The 17,131-nt window shown below is 35.9% G+C and overlaps 1 protein-coding gene and 1 long non-coding RNA gene across 13 annotated transcripts; both read right to left on the bottom strand.

The window, feature by feature from the left end:
* Positions 1-213: 213 nt before the first annotated feature.
* LOC130745149 (uncharacterized) lies at positions 214-15,698 on the bottom strand. 10 transcript variants are annotated; one of them, XR_009021567.1, is made up of 7 exons: positions 13,728-15,698; positions 13,350-13,549; positions 12,007-12,867; positions 11,194-11,470; positions 10,679-10,743; positions 9,855-9,939; positions 214-653 (listed from the first exon to the last, which is right to left on the bottom strand). It is a non-coding gene; the product is annotated as an uncharacterized LOC130745149 (long non-coding RNA). The 10 variants fall into 10 exon arrangements; XR_009021565.1 differs by lacking the exon at positions 214-653 and adding an exon at positions 5,916-6,418; XR_009021562.1 differs by lacking the exon at positions 214-653 and having other exon boundaries at positions 5,916-9,939; positions 13,728-15,697.
* LOC130745147 (uncharacterized) lies at positions 2,195-4,239 on the bottom strand. 3 transcript variants are annotated; one of them, XR_009021556.1, is made up of 3 exons: positions 3,063-4,239; positions 2,578-2,992; positions 2,195-2,477 (listed from the first exon to the last, which is right to left on the bottom strand). XR_009021556.1 is itself a non-coding variant. In XM_057597289.1 (2 exons), exons 1-2 carry the CDS (start codon positions 4,089-4,091, stop codon positions 2,897-2,899), a joined length of 1,125 nt encoding a protein of 374 aa, XP_057453272.1. In that variant the 5' UTR covers positions 4,092-4,239; the 3' UTR covers positions 2,195-2,896. The 3 variants fall into 3 exon arrangements, 1 of the variants encoding a protein (XP_057453272.1); XR_009021557.1 differs by having other exon boundaries at positions 2,195-2,464; XM_057597289.1 differs by having other exon boundaries at positions 2,195-2,992.
* Positions 15,699-17,131: the final 1,433 nt, after the last annotated feature.

The raw sequence follows: 17,131 nt of genomic DNA, 5'->3' as shown, positions 1-17,131 counted from the left end.
GAAATTTTCATTATTAATACTATTATTTTCGACACTTATGTCACTGACATATAATAATTAGGTTCTGATGTAATGTATATTCTTTGTAATGGAGAATTAAGTAGTTGTTTTTAAGAGTCTTTTATATATAATTCAGATGTAAATAGTATGCCCTCAGCTATCACTTGAGCACTAGAGCAAGTAAAGGGAGCATACTACGACTGCTTTACTATTCTGAATTTTTTTATCGCAGAAATGCTCCGGTAAGTACAACAAGCTCAAAAGCAGAATAGCATGATGAAACTACTAGATATTATTAATGAACCAAACCTTTCAGTTCCAAACTGTCAAGACCTTCGCTAGAAATTTGTTCTAAAGTACGCCCATTAGTACTACTATAAGAGCAAAGCAACACGCTTCTTATATTGGGAGATAGACAAAAGCAGAGGTTGCCTTAGTAAGCTTTCTCACCTGTGTCAACAGAAAAAGCAACTGAAACTCGATCGATGAAAGTTGAAATGGCAAGGTTTACTCTTAAAGTCTTCGGCAGGAGGAGGATACAAGAGATCGACCTTGAAGCAAGCAAGGTATGGTGGGTGTCATCATCTTCATCGATATTACCCACCAGATAGACTTGAGAAAAGACTTTCAGGCATCCTGAGAGTAAGGAGAAGCTGGATCTAAATGTATTAGAAAGAGCCTAAAAGCTTTTATATATAGGAAGAATATTTTACATGAAAATACTTCTACATAAAAATAAATATTAATAAGATTTCATCGGAATTTTTTTTTGTTACAAGAAAAACATAATATAATATAGTTTGATGTTAATTTTTTACTACATAATAATATAGTCCACTTTAATTTTTTTGTACAAATTATCATAGGAGTTAAATTCTCTTACGGGAAGAAATATATTTTAACAAGAAAGTACAATCATTAAGTATTAATTAATGAATCAAATACAATAACAAATTTCGCGGTACATTCTTTTTTTTCTAAGATTAAAATGTTTTCTGAATGCTTTATTGGTGATTCTTCATATCTATAATTTGTGTTATTGTCTTTAGGCTCATGAAGAATGTGAAACGACTTCATGTTGATATGGGTCAAACATAGTTTATTTTATTATGTAAAAAATGAACTCGCATAATCACGTACATAAAAAATCTTTTCTCTTTTTTTAATTGTAGATTAAATCAGCTATTGTTTATTAGCCATCATTAAACCACATCCCCTAATATGTTTTGCATAATTTGAGATTTGGTTAACCAATTTTTTTATTAGTTATTCAATTGTACGAAGTTCAATCTATGCAACAAGGGTTTTAATTTAAGACTTTTTGTCCACTTTGCTCATCATTTCACACTCTTCTATTTCATCCGTTGTTTATTATATTTTTAATGATCAAGGTATTAATTGACCTATCAAATATAATAGATGTATTCCCCATGCAACGCGCGGGTAAAATCACTAGTTTAAATTATAAATTATTATTAAAATGTACTTCATTTAATTCTTTAATTTTAATTTTACTTTTACTTTTAAATTTTAATTTTAATTTCTTATTATTTCACTTAACTTAGTAATTAAATAAAATTATTTTATAATGTAAAAAATCTTAATTATCTCTGAATAAAATTTTTTATTTACTTTTACTTTTAAATTTTAATTTTAATTTCTTATCATTTCACTTAACTTAGTAATTAAATAAAATTATTTTATAATGTAAAAAATCTTAATTATCTCTGAATAAATTTTTTTATCATGGGAAAATGATAAATAATAAGAATAATCTGGATTTTTTAATTATTAAGTGAAGTGAAATAATAATAAAAAATTAAACTAAAATAAAAAATAAAAAAATTAAATTAAAACATAGTGGCGTCAAACATGGCGACATGCATTAGGTAGCATCAAACATAGTGGCATCAAACATGGTGGCGTGAATTCTGGTGGCTTCAAACCTAGTGGGATGAATTATGTGGCGTCAAACCTAATTCATGCCACCTAATTCATACCACCGACTTTATACGCATGAGCGAGCATAAAGCTGCGCTCATGCGATGGCTTCCAGAGCCTTGACCACCAAATTGAGCACTTCACCGCCTCATTACGCATGAGCAAGCAGGAAGTTGCGCTCATGCGTATGCTTCCAGAGCCTTGACCACCAAATTGAGCACTTCACCGCCTTGCCAAGCATAACAAAAGACTATTAATTGACACTAATCTCATGCACATACGGAAATTATCCAGATGACACATCAAACAATTCAATAAGACAAAACAATAATCCAGAATATCACAGAACAACTTCACCAACTATGAAGGTCTATACTTTTTCAGCGGATTAATAAATGTTCTGAGCCCTGAAGTATCAGGAGATCTCACTTTTTTGTATTCTTCCTTTCTTCTTCGCTTCTTGATTATTGGGCGTTCTTGTGGCATTTCTTGGCGTTTTGGTGTCTTTCTCTTATTGTCAAATCTGTTTGAAGAAGCTTGCAAAAAATATAGGTTAAAAAATTAATAACATTGACAGATGCAAGTGGTGTTGTGCCTGAACTGTAAATAAATAAAAAAGAGGTACTAGAAACATACCTTTAGAGTGAGCTCCTTAATTTCTGGTTCTGCAACTGTTGAATTTGCAATTGGCATTTGGTCCGTTGTACCCTCTTTCAAGTAGTCTGTTTCTATCTCCGCGAACACTGAACTGAGATCCTTAACGGAGGTGTCATTAAGATCTACCAGTGGTGGTTCTGCAACCGTTGAATTTGCAATTGGCATTTGGTCCGCTGTACCCTCTTTCCAGTTGTCTGCTTCTATCTCGCCACTGAACTGAGATCGTTAATGGGGGTGTCCTTAAGATGTACCATTGATGGTTCTGCAACCAGTGGGCTTACAATTGACATTCGGTCCTTCAAAAACTCTTTCCACTCACTTGCTTCTGACTCACAGTTCCTATATCCCATAGGGGAACAATTTTTGGGAATAGGTGACCTTCTGCCAATTTCACCTAAATAGAAAAGGTTAGAAGCAATATAACATCAAAACAAACTAGAGATTAGAGCAATATACAATAGTACCTGCACCCAATGGTTCTTGTCAACATGTCCAAGTACTATGCAATGCGGTTCAGTGGGTGGTGCTCCAACAATGGGTACAAATGTAGATGAACCATCAACCGAAAGCGTGATCAAGATCAGCTGAAAGGCTGTAGCAGCAACAACTCCCATTTCTGGTAACAAAAACCAATGTTCACCATTTTCCTCCTCTCCTACTTTGACATTTAGTGCTTGCTTCACGCGTGCAAATTTATCTTCCCCAAAAATATTCATGTACGTTGCAGCTATGGTTTCCATTTCCTTTGTCATGGAATTCCGAATCTTTTCCCATGCATCATCATCAGTCTTTCCCAAGAAATTGGCCAAACAACGGAATCCACAATTCCCATAAGGAGTGACATCTCTTATGTTACAAATGAAAGACTGAAAATCAGAGGGCATCTTTGTCAACAAATGCATGTCACCCCATTCCTTAGAAGATTTCCCTTCAGGAATGCTAGAACCGGGAAATGCGAGCTCGTCCATTTTTTCTATAATTCTCTTCTTTGTTTGGATATCAGATTGTCCAAATTTTAAGGTCAAAGCTATGGATGCTGACTTGAATTTCCGCTTCAGTAACTGTTCCTCTTTTAAAGTACTGCTCCTTATTGTCTTACGCTTTCCCCCTTCATGGCTGAGGGCGGAATTTGATATTTCGTGGTTATGCCGACCACATATAACCTTCAGAATCCAAGCATTCCCTTCATTTGGATCTGGTTTTCCGCTTAGCAAAAATGGACAGTCGCATTTTTTACTTCTTGGAATCCTTGTAGCACACTTTCCCTTGTAGGGTTCATATTTTCCGCTTCTCGCACACCCTAGTTTCAAAAATTTCTTCTCTCCTAATGAAGACTTTGCTGTTGTCACAATAAAGCCAATCTTCTTCCCCACAGATCGCGCCCATACATAGAGTTCAGTATGATCTTTGAATTTCTGCTCAGTTGTAAATTGATCTGTGAAATCTATCTGCTCCCCCAATTGATCGCGCCCATCTATTTCATTTAATGCCATCCTGAAACAATTGGAAATTGAAGAGTAAGGATTGATGTTACACTGATCTAGGGACCTATATTAGAGTATATATTGTACTGTCAGTAGTAACTATCAGTTTTAAGTCACTAAGACTCCATCTCTTGTAGACATATTAGCATTCAGCAGTTCTTCAAGTATGTCTACAAGAGATGGAGTCTTAGTGACTTAAAACTGATAGTTACTACTGACAGTACAATATATACTCTAATATAGGTCCCTAGATCAGTGTAACATCAATCCTTACTCTTCCATTTCCAATTGTTTCAGGATGGCATTAAATGAAATAGATGGGCGCGATCAATTGGGGGAGCAGATAGATTTCACAGATCAATTTACAACTGAGCAGAAATTCAAAGATCATACTGAACTCTATGTATGGGCGCGATCTGTGGGGAAGCAGATTGGCTTTATTGTGACAACAGCAAAGTCTTCATTAGGAGAGAAGAAATTTTTGAAACTAGGGTGTGCGAGAAGCGGCAAATATGAACCCTACAAGGGAAAGTGTGCTACAAGGATTCCAAGAAGTAAAAAATGCGACTGTCCATTTTTGCTAAGCGGAAAACCAGATCCAAATGAAGGGAATGCTTGGATTCTGAAGGTTATATGTGGTCGGCATAACCACGAAATATCAAATTCCGCCCTCAGCCATGAAGGGGGCAAGCGTAAGACAATAAGGAGCAGTACTTTAAAAGAGGAACAGTTACTGAAGCGGAAATTCAAGTCAGCATCCATAGCTTTGACCTCAAAATTTGGACAATCTGATATCCAAACAAAGAAGAGAATTATTGAAAAAATGGACGAGCTCGCATTTCCCGGTTCCAGCATTCCTGAAGGGAAATCTTCTAAGGAATGGGGTGACATGCATTTGTTGACAAAGATGCCCTCTGATTTTCAGTCTTTCATTTGTAACATAAGAGATGTCACTCCTTATGGGAATTGTGGATTCCGTTGTTTGACCAATTTCTTGGGAAAGACTGATGATGATGCATGGGAAGAGATTCGGAATTCCATGACAAAGGAAATGGAAACCAGAGCTGCAACATACATGAATATTTTTGGGGAAGATAAATTTGCACGCGTGAAGCAAGCACTAAATGTCAAAGTAGGAGAGGAGGCAAATGGTGAACATTGGTTTTTGTTACCAGAAATGGGAGTTGTTGCTGCTACAGCCTTTCAGCTGATCTTGATCACGCTTTCGGTTGATGGTTCATCTACATTTGTACCCATTGTTGGAGCACCACCCACTGAACCGCATTGCATAGTACTTGGACATGTTGACAAGAACCATTGGGTGCAGGTATTATTGTATATTGCTCTAATCTCTAGTTTGTTTTGATGTTATATTGCTTCTAACCTTTTCTATTTAGGTGAAATTGGTAGAAGGTCACCTATTCCCAAAAATTGTTCCCCTATGGGATAGGAACTGTGAGTCAGAAGCAAGTGAGTGGAAAGAGTTTTTGAAGGACCGAATGTCAATTGTAAGCCCACTGGTTGCAGAACCATCAATGGTACATCTTAAGGACACCCCCATTAACGATCTCAGTTCAGTGGCGGAGATAGAAGCAGACAACTGGAAAGAGGGTACAGCGGACCAAATGCCAATTGCAAATTCAACGGTTGCAGAACCACCACTGGTAGATCTTAATGACACCTCCGTTAAGGATCTCAGTTCAGTGTTCGCGGAGATAGAAACAGACTACTTGAAAGAGGGTACAGCGGACCCTTACGTACACCCACAAAGCAACAACAACAAGCTTTTGTTTCGGAGAAAAGAAAAAAACAAAAGGACCCACCAACATGCCAAACTGCCAACATCAATCCTTATGAATATTCTTTCTTCACATTTCATTTTCACTCATATTAGAAGAGAAAAAAATAAGTGAGAAAAAATTCTCACATTTCTAAAGGCGGAGGGTTTAAATATTCTTCCGTGCGGTAAAATATCAATTTAGTGAACAACCCTCTTTAGAGAGATCCCCTGACTCTTCTACCTATAAATGTGTCTCTGTTGGCCTCAGCAATGCCACTAACACTATGTCCGATAGTAAAAATGTATATGATGAAATAAAGTATACGATGAATGTGCTTTCTCGCAGAATCCACGCCTAATCCAATTCGCACGAAGGAAGAGAGCCTTGAGATGAGTCAAGTCTGAGAACTCTGATGTTGAAGCATTCATGAGTTCCCAAAGTTGAATCCCTTACTTGGGTGACTAGCGCTAGATTTGTCCGGTCCACTGGCATCACCCGTGGGGAGTGGTAAATGCACTGTCGCCGATGCCAACCAAGAATTCAAAGATCTACAACCTATGCAGGAAAAGCGTTCCATCGGGTCAGGTGGATGCAGTTAACCCTTTCCTTTTTTTATAGGCAAATGTTAGTTGTTAGTAAATTAGTCATCTTCAGGATTCGAACCATACCACTTGAGCTAGCCCTCGGGGACAGTTAACTCTTTCCTTCGCCGGATATTCTAGCGTCTTCAGAGATTATGTTTCCAACAATCGAGTTACACTACAAGAAAACAAGGTTTGACCATCGACTTCTTACTAATGATTGCAAAACCTTCGGTAATTAAGGTCACTGATACAAGTTATTTCCAGAAAAAGTTACTCATGGTTGGAAGTTGCCGATTACGTGGTAGAAAATTTCAGCGCACAACCTACCAATGACTATTTCAATTGATAAACTAGCGCTGACACCTTTTATTCGGTAAAATTGACTGCCAAGTTATCTACAACCAGAACAGTCAGTTAGTTTGAGCGTTCCTAATTAAGATTTTTATTTGAATTTTTTGTAGTTTTAGCCAGTGTTATAAAACTCGGCTCGGACCGGCCGGTACGACCGGTCCGATCGGGAACCGGACACCTGACCGGTTCGAGTTACACATCGGATCGGTCATGCAATTGACCCAGTGCAAACCGGAACAACTCGGCCGGTTCAGACAAAAAACCGGTGACTCGGGTTTAAAAGGTTGGACCAGCAAGTCACGTTTTGAACCAAGAAAAAAATCTTCTCCCCGTTTTTTTGGTGCCACCCAACCCAAATACATCATCAGATCAATGAACAAGAGAAGTTATAGGGAAGAAACCCAGAAATAAGAAAAAGGAAGAAACAAGAACAGCTCAGTAGCAAACATAGGACGCAAAACAGAGTAGATCCTTCATTCAATGCTCTTGCCAAGATCGTTAGAATGCCTCAATAACAAAGCCATCTTCATATATGTGTAAAACCAAAAATGAAAAACCAAATCTAAATGAAAGGCTGCGCACAAAGTTTCTTTTATGGTTAGGGTTTCACACTTTCACCTTATTAGTTACTAGAATCAGGGAAATGGGCCGTATGTTTTTTTTTATTATACACACTAAGTGGTTTTTGCTATTTACTTCTATTATCTATGTATTTGGGCCTCATCTTAACAAAAACAAACTAAGTATTTGGGTCACAGTTTTATTCTTTTCAACTGAATATGTAGATCTTTGACCAAAAAAAAAAACTGAATAGACATTGTAGCAAATCAAGAGTTAATTTCTTAAATACATGCAGTGTTATAAAACTCGGCTCGAACCGGCCGGTTCGACAGGTTGAGCCGGGAACCGGACCCTATGCCTGTTCGAGCCGAGCATCAGATCGGTCGTGCAATTCACTCGCTGCGAATCGAAAAAAACCGGCCGGTTCAGTCAAAAAACCGGTGACTCGATCCTTACGGTTGGACCGGTTCGCTATTTTAAAAAAAAACACTGAAAACATAAAAATCAAAACTGTGTCGTTCAGTCAGTAGGGTTTCAATTCAACTTTCACAGTTTCACCCATTCGATCTTTAGAGTCTCAGACCTCAGTGCTGCATCCTTCACCCATTCGATTCGATCTTCCTCATCGTGCGCCGCCGCCGCTCCACCACGTGAAGCTTGTATCCGCCGCCGCTCCACCACGCCTTGCTCGCGGTTCACGGTTCAGCTTCTTCTTCCTGGTGAGCTTCTTCTCCTTTCTTGGTGTTTCTCTAAATCACACTGTATGTTTTTATTGTAGATGACTTCTAATTCTAATGGACCCGAATCAGTTGAAGAAAGAGAAGAAAGATTCATGATTTCATGATTTCATTAAGTTTTGGTTGAAAATCAAGTCTTGTGGGAGAGAAGGAGAGAGCGTGAGAGGGAGAACTGCTTACTCTTGTGGGTGAGAGAGAGAGGGGGAGAGAATTGCTTGTGTTGTGTGCGGCTGTGGTATTGTGGTGCTGTCCCAATTGTTTGCTATTTGCTAGGGTTTCTCATTGTCTCACTCTCATGCCCTTTTACTGATTGCTCTCTTTTTATTGGTTAAACTTTATTTTGGTGGTATTGGGCCCAACCTCAAAAGTTGTGGTCTGTTATATTTTTTTGAACGTGTCTCTTACATAAAAAAAAATTGGTGAATTTGTGTTACATAATTTTTTTTTTTGAAGGCTAATTTCTGTTACATAATAAACAAAGGTGTGTTAGGTAAAAAAAATAATAATTAAATTATGATGAATTAATAATATTTCAGGTGAAATTGTAATAATAATTATAAGACTTAATACTTATATTAGTTTGTTTGAAGGTTTTAAATTTACAATTTGAAATAATTAGATATTAGTATTAACTTGTATTATGATTTTTTTTAAATAATAATATATTCCGAGTCAAACGGTTCAACCAGTGACCCAGTGGTTGAACCATTGACTCATTGACCCAGTGCCTCGACCGAGTCGATCACCGGTCCGAGTCTGATAACACTGAATACATGTTTCAGATCTAATTCGTTGGTGTTGGTTTTTAATAAATCATATAATAAGTTAAAGTTTATAAGATTATATGCCATATACAATTTTTTTTTCTCACTTGTTAAATATTGTTTGGTTGTATTATGAAATTAATTTTTTTTGTAGACACCGAATCAAACGGTTCAACCATCGACTCACTGGTTGAACCAATGACCCATTGACCCAGTCCCCTCACCGGTCCGAGTTTAATAACACTGGTTTTACCGTTCCTAATTTATTTTTTTATACTAGTGAGATATAAGTTGAGGTTCACAGAAATTAGTTATTGATATTAATTTTTTAAATTTATGTTGAGCATGTTATTTAATATTTATTTTACATGATATTTTGTATTAGAGATAAAACTTGTACTACAAATTACACAGATGGCATCAAGCGATCCTTTTGATGGTCTTTGAGATTTTGTTTTTAGGGAATGGTAAATCACGAGTCTATTTCTTCACAGAGGAAGAAGACTCGCACTAGGAACCGCAATACTGATGTTGTTATTGCTTCAACACCACAACCACCATCATTGTGAACACCTAATTTTTTCCGTCGTCTTTTCTTTATCTTTATTTTGTTAAAATTTAAAATAAAATATTTAAATGTCAAAAATATAAAATCCAAAAATAATTCTAAAAAGCTGAAAATTCAATAAAAAATAAAGTTCCGAAAAAATCAATGTATGTCAGTTTAAAATCTGTAAAGATAAGGATCATAAATTCAAAACCCAAAGCAGGAAAACAACGCACGCTAGCTTCAGGGATGTACTACGTCTACGTCTACTATGGGCAAAGAATCGAGGTTTGAAAATTATAAACAATTAAACAAAGGTTTGGAAAGGTGGAGGGTGAAAGGTCCTGAGGAGGACTAATTTACTAACAACTAACATTTGCCTAAAAAAAATTAATTAACATATGAAAAAGCGCAGGTGTAAGGGACAAACACAGAAGAGGAACTTACCTACACCTTCCTTGATTTCTTACCCATGTATCATTACAGCCTTCTATTATGGAATCTATCTTTAATTCCAAGTCATCTTCACCACCTACGTTCGTTAAGATAGCAAAAACACAAGCAATAGCTTTTCATCTTTCACATGGGTGAAAATGTAATGGGAATAGGAATAAATCTCTGCAGTTATAATCTTCTGGTGCTAAGGCAAAGAAGTGGGTCTTCATTAAGTGAGCATTTTCGCATAAAAATTTTAAGGCTCTCAAAGCAACTTTAGATTCAGTTCAAGAATAAAATGATAGAATAAGTTGAAAATTATGTTATTAAGGGTGTGTCTAGATAAAAAATTCAATTAAGCGCTTACTCATAAGCTATTTAGATAAGTTTATTCAAATAAGCTCAAAATAAGTTATAAGTAGGAATAAGCGTTTATCCATAGCTATAATGAAAATAAGCTCAAAACAACTAATCAGTAGGCCATAAACTATTTACATAAGCTCTCCCAACACTTGCATAACAAGATAAGCTCTTCCAAACGGTTCCTAAGTCATATGATCCAACACCAGATATTCCCAGTAAAACCCCAATAGTTAGATGTGACAATGAAATAGGGGAGAATGCCTATAAGGAGCCAATAATCACTGTCGTAAATCAGAATCATATCTGGCTAAGAGGTTTTCTGATACTTGATCAGAAAAATCTATCATAAAATGAATGATGTTAAACAAAGAAACATTGAATAGGTTGAAGGAGAAAAAAGAACCCTACTATAGAGAAATGCACCATAGAAGCTAAATAAAAACATGAGGGCAATATAGTAAAGGAAAACATACCACTCATTATCTGAATTTTCATATCACAGAGCAATCTCATCTGCTATCATGCGGTGCTGAAGAGCCTGCACAAGGAGACTAAGTCTGAGATAAATTTAAATGAAGAGCTTGCAAATTGAAATGCAGAGCTTTCGCCTTCAAATAATATGAGGAAGCAAACCCTTAGATTAAGGAAAGCCAGTATAGAAGCTATGACTATGGGTGCATTCCATGGTAGAAATACGTAGAACACTGTTTAATGGACTAATACAAACTGAACAAATAACAGTACAAACATAAAACACATAGAAGCATGTATATTGTGAACTGTATTATGCATGTTATTGTTAAATATTAAAGTTTGAGGTAGTGCGTTAATTCAATAATGGCAGTGATAAGCACACAATTTATATAGTCAAGTTTCCAATACATATTCAAGTGTATATGATCTTGTACATGTCCTAGGGATCCATGCAGAGCTACTGAATGAATATAAACATTCTTGTCATTATAAAATGCAATGAACAGGTTCTTACCAGTGCATTCCTCTTTCCTATTAGAACATGGAGGGCAGTTTGTGACAATGTCTTCATCTTTGAAGCAATAAAAATTTGGATCTTCTCAAGATCCAAGTTAGAATTTATCGCAATTAAGGCACATTCTTCTATGGAATTATTTTCGAGAGTGTATTGGCACAGATCTTATCAAGAGCAGATTGATCTTTAATTTGATTCCACCCTCAGCGATGATCATTGAATCAACCTTCTTAGCCTCCAACCCAATGCCATGTAGCTGGATGAGAGATGACAAACACTGCAATATAGCTTTAAGAGTTAAAACTACTTTTTAATATATAGAAAAAATAAAGTAGAAACTAAAAAGAAAAGTAGAGAGTGATCAATGACATTTTTTTGTCCATACTAGTTTGTAGAATTCAGATGTTAATAAATCAGTTAAGTTTACGCACGACAGATTCATTTAAAAATAGATTTTACAAGCAGAGAGATATTATTAAGATTCAGCAACAATGATGAACATGCATGAGTAAAGCAACAATAATGAACTTGATGAATATAATGCAATTGTGAAAGTTTTAGAGAATATATCTGCATCCTTAAACAATTTGTAGTCTCTCTATCTTTGTCAGAGACTGAACAGTACAGTTAGAAAGAAATTATGCTTCATTAGTTTCTATCATATGTTTATCTTTTATTAAAACAACATTCCAATGAGGCTAGCCCAAAGAGCAAGGTAAAACACAAGTAACCCCAAAGGGTAAATGTCATGAACCAATAACACCAACTGCAGTAGAAGAAGGAAATAGATAAACCAGTAGTTAAATTTCAAACCTTGAATGGGCTTGTGGATCCATTTGAGTAATGTTGAACAGATGAATTTTCTATTTCTTTATATTCAATAACTTGTAAATTGTTAGCGATATTCTGGCATTCCTCTATATCTTCCGATGGAAGAACTAAAGAGTTGTCCACATCCATATCCCGGGCTTCCTTGCAGCCATTGTTCTCCTTCTGATTAAGATCTTCCATAGTATCACATCTTGGCTGGTTATCAAGGCAAAAAGACAAGCCCTCTCCACTTACATACAATTCTGTCACTTCAGGGCTCTCCGCCATCACATTTTTCTCTGCCATCTTTGAAGCTTGCAAACTATGTGAGGATGTTTCTCTACAAAGGAAGAACATGTTACACCAAACAGAAAGAAGCAGAAAAAAAAATTAAAGGAAATGATCAATAATTTCAAAAACGTCGTGTCAAGTTTGAGACTTATAAGCACAGAATCTATTACAGCAAAGTGCAAACTGCCCAATCAAGCAACTCGAGTGTCATGGTTAATCAGTATTTCTAACTTCACGGTTTAGTATCATATTCAGGATCACTTAATTTGGTAAAATGATTGCATAGTAGTTATACTTTATTTTCCAACTCCTTGGCTGCCAGACATATGAACTCAGGACAAGAAGCAAACTTGATGAAGCAAAAACTAAAATAGCACCCCTTACGAAATATAGGATGTAAAATAGTGAAAATACTGCCAACTCAATCTAAATCAAGCACTATAAAATGGGGAAGAGGTAGACCAACCAAGAAATCCACTCCGAGATTATCTAAGAATATGGAAGCATATGGAAGTACTCAACAACTGAGGTGACAATTCAACTGTTAAAACTCCTTTGGACCAAAGGACCAACCTATCCAAAGAAGAGATATAAAATATTATTTACTTCTTTAATGACAATCATTTAAAAGTATAGGAAGTAACAAATATCCAAGACCAGAACCCAAGTACCACTTCAAGAGCAATAAGATGGTGCAGATCTGCTTACCACAGACATCATTCTATGATTTCCAATTGTATAAAACTAGAATAAGAATAGATGCAGCCTTATGATCAGACTGTAAGAATCTCCTAACAAGTAGCCATCTAAAGATGTTCATGAATAATTAAAATAACTATAAAATTAGAAGTTAATATACTAGTTAACATTCAAAGATTCTTAAACTAGTTCATAACTTGATTTAGAAAAGAAGTTGATTTGTTCTTTGCAAGAACAAAATGAAGTATATTTGACTTTCAAGGGGAAAAGAGCATATGAATTCATCGGAATGGCTGACATAAAAAGGCAAAAAAAAATTCAATCATTTGAAAACTGATGATAGCAATGCCATTCACCTTTGGGACCTGAATCATCCGTGAGCAGAAAAACAAAATAAATTGAAACAATCCTTTCAATTACATCTTTGATAGGAATTGGAGTGAAATCCTTATTGATCAACTGAGTCTGAGAGCACTTAAGCGAGAAACTGTCTTTTCCTTGCTCTGAGAATACACAGTGTAGCTTTCCAAAAGCATAACATCAGTCTTATTCACACCTGTATTGCATGCACGAGTCATATTTAATGCTCATCTATCGAAAAGCACCCCTTAAAACCAAAATTAAGAGATAATGATGCATTAACTATCTAGTGTATGCCACAAAAACATCTGAGTACAGAAAAAATATTTATTAGAGAGAGATTGAGGATAAATAAAGACTGACTTGATATTAACCTCAAAATAGATGGAAAACACAAGTGTACACCATAATAACGAATCTTGTCAAAATTCCTTATATGGAAACTCTCCCCTGACCTGATATTTTAATTTATGAATAAATTAAAATTGAAGTGCAATAGTTTCTAAAAGTATCTCGGGAAATCTTTCTAAGAGTTACCGGCAGCTTCCTCTACAGCAGCATACCCAGCTTGCAAAAACCTGTCTTCACCGACATTAAATTCATTTTTTGAAGTCTTCTGAACAGATCTTCTCTTTGTGTATGTATATATAGTTCCAGTTGTCACTTCACAACTTTGAGTAGATGTATCCACATCTTTTTCAACCATTGACCATACCCCCTGAGTGATTGAACCGAAAATCAAATAGAAGTTTTCGTCCTTATTGTCGATTAAAAGGACAACAACTTTACAAATGGTCCATCCCTCTATATCAGGTACAATTTTCGATGCATCTAAGCACACACATATATTACATGCATTCAAGATCTCATTTTCTGTAAGAGACGGCCGTTTATCAACATCAACAAGCTCCATTTCATCTGGTATCTGCTTGGATTTTATATGTGCTGACAGAGTTGGTTTCAGTTCCACAGCCAACTTCCAAAATTCATCAAATGCCAGAAATGCTAGCTATCGATGCTGTTTCCGGTGGTAGTAGTTGTATAGTAACACAACAGAGTGCACCTCATACGGATGACCAAAAAATCAAAGAATACATTAACAATGATGCAAACATACATTTCTATAAATTATATAATTATATACTTGTGATACTTACAATTTATAAATCAAATATGAATTGAAATTTTATTTTATTTATTTAATTATGATTTGGTTTGAAACAAAACCCAAATACACCAGAAGGATACATGCCTCCAATTCGTGGCGGAACCAGAAATTTTAAGAAGCCTGGGCAAATTTTTAAACCGCAAATTCACACGCCACAATATTAATTTTCAAAGTTAATATTCAATAAACAATTAATTTTTTTTTTTGAAATATACTAATTTCCTAAAGCAAGAAGAGTACTAATTTCCTAAAGCCCAAAGGACCTCCATGGGGAGCCAAAGTAGAACCAATGTTGGGGAATTGTAAACTGAAAATCAGTGCTCCACCAAGAGGACCAAAGCTGCCAAATAAGTAACGACAGTAGCTTCCTTATGCCTACAAGCCAACCATTTGCAACATCCACCAAAAAATTAAGTATCCTCCAATAAGACAGCACCAAGCACTATGACGCATATTGCACAGCAACTCCAGAATTACTTAGAAAAGGGATATCCGTTGACATTATTACTTAGATTGAAATTGAAGTGTGGCAAGCAATTTTAGAGGCACAAACATTGCAAGGTTACCCAATTCTCACTCTCTAGTCTCTGCCACTCACTCTCTACCTCTCACTCTCTGGAATCTCATATCTTTGACACTTGACACAACTCAACTCACGCATCTCTCACTCTCTGTCTCTCACTTTTTGGATTTTCCCCTTTCTTCCTTTAAAGGTTTCATCTCTCACTCTCTGTCTCTCTCACCCACCACCTACCGCCTCTGCACGCCGTCCTCACTCTCACTCTCACTCTCACTCTAACTCACCCACAGCCCGCCGCCGCCGCCCGCCGCCTCACTCCCTCCCTCAGGCCCTCACCCACGCCCTCACCCACCGCCTCAGGCCTCACCTACGCCCCTACAGAGTCACAATCAGATTTACAGAGCAAAGAAGTTTGAAGCCTGAAGGGAGAAATCAGAGAGAAAGAGACCTGAAGATTGAAGCTTGAAGAGTCCTCGAGGGAAAGAGACCTGCAGGGAGCAAGGCAAGCCGTGAAGATTGAAGCCAGAGGAGCTTCCAATCGATCAATTTCAAGCAGTGGAATCAACTGGAGTTAGGGTTCCATGTTCCAACTTCCGTTTCATTATCCCCTTTCTTTTTCTGATTTTCAGAAATGAGTAGGAAATATTGTTTTTATGAAATAGTCCCTCAATTATGCTTTACTTTAAACTTTTGCCCATTTTTTTCTTTTCTTTTTGGGCCCAAAAGAGAAGCTGGTCCAAAGAAAAAAACTTTTTTTTCCCTGGAGCCTGGGCATAGGCCCAAGCTCGCCAGACGGTGAATCCGCCCATTAAAAAAAGTTAGTAAACAAAATGGAAGAAACATTTCAATGAAGGTAAATTTTAAAATATGAAAGAATAAGGCGATTCTTCTTATTTATGAATATGAAGAAAATAGGCATACAATGCTCGTAGAGACACATGCAGGATTATCCTTCCATTTTTTTCAATAGATATCATTGACTGATACATTTGGGGTATAACTCAAAAAATCGCAAATATTTCTTTAAGAGTTTAATGGATATGCACTGCACTGACATCCAATAAATGTTTGCCACGTAGGAGAGAGAGTTACATTCATTTTTAATTTTAATTAAAATAAATACATATTTACCTATTTGGTGGAATTCAATTAGATGTCAGTAAATTCTTTCTTTAAAACCTTGTTCTTCATTATGTGAAAGGAATTGGTGGACACTCCTCTATTCACTAGAAAAACAATTAGTGTTCAACGATCAATAGTCCGCAATTTAATAGATTCAAGTCTCTTAAATAAAACTGATGGTTAGTGACATTCTAACATTGGTTGGTAAAATATGTAATTTTTGTGGGTTGTCTACTGTGGACCAAGAAAAATCTGGTTCACAAGTTAAAATGCCTTCTTTATAAATACATTTTAGCACATAAGGATCATATTATAAATAACATGTACTAAATGTTAGGAATTACAACATGGTTTATGGGTGGACTAGTTTAAAACATGGACACCATAAAATTGCCCATTTTTGTGACATGTTTATAGGAGAAAGAATGTATTTTTGATATGGATAAGGGAAGGATATATTTGCATATGCTTTTCTGTTATGATCACATGTATCTTGATGTAAATTATGGTCATCATTATAGACAGGGTTAGGGCATCTCCAATGCAAGGTTCTTAGTTCTTATTTTAGAATTAAGAACTAAGAACTAAGAACTTTACCATTGGAGGTGCTGACATGGACTCCTTAGTTCTTAAAAATAAGAACTCAGTTCTTATATAAGATGTTTTGCTTTTTGAGTTCTTAGCTTAAAATATTAATTATTTCTCTTTCATCCAAATTACTTTATTACTTTATGAGTTTTATTTTATTACTTTATAGAAAAAAAAAAAGTATAAATAATGTGGTTGGTGGGACCAAATGAATAGTAGTAAGAACTAAGAACTCATGGTTGGAGCAAAATTACTTGAGAGTTGCTTAAACACATATGGCAATACGGGCCCACATGAATAGTGCTAAGAACTAAGAAATAATAACTAGCATTAGAGATACTCTTACACGTTAATTGGAAATATCAATGCCTCTCGTATCG

Source organism: Lotus japonicus, chromosome 3 (genome assembly GCF_012489685.1).
Source record: "Lotus japonicus ecotype B-129 chromosome 3, LjGifu_v1.2".
NCBI classification, from domain to species: domain Eukaryota; kingdom Viridiplantae; phylum Streptophyta; class Magnoliopsida; order Fabales; family Fabaceae; genus Lotus; species Lotus japonicus.
This window is presented reverse-complemented; position numbering and strand designations above follow the sequence as displayed.

What these genes read in the sequence shown, in the direction of transcription:
- LOC130745147 (XM_057597289.1), bottom strand. Translation starts at nt 4,091, where the DNA reads ATGGCATTAAATGAAATAGATGGGCGCGATCAATTGGGGGAGCAGATA. An exon ending in ACAAGAACCATTGGGTGCAG is followed by an intron (nt 2,993 to 3,062) that starts GTACTATTGTAT and finishes TTTTCTATTTAG; the next exon opens with GTGAAATTGGCAGAAGGTCA.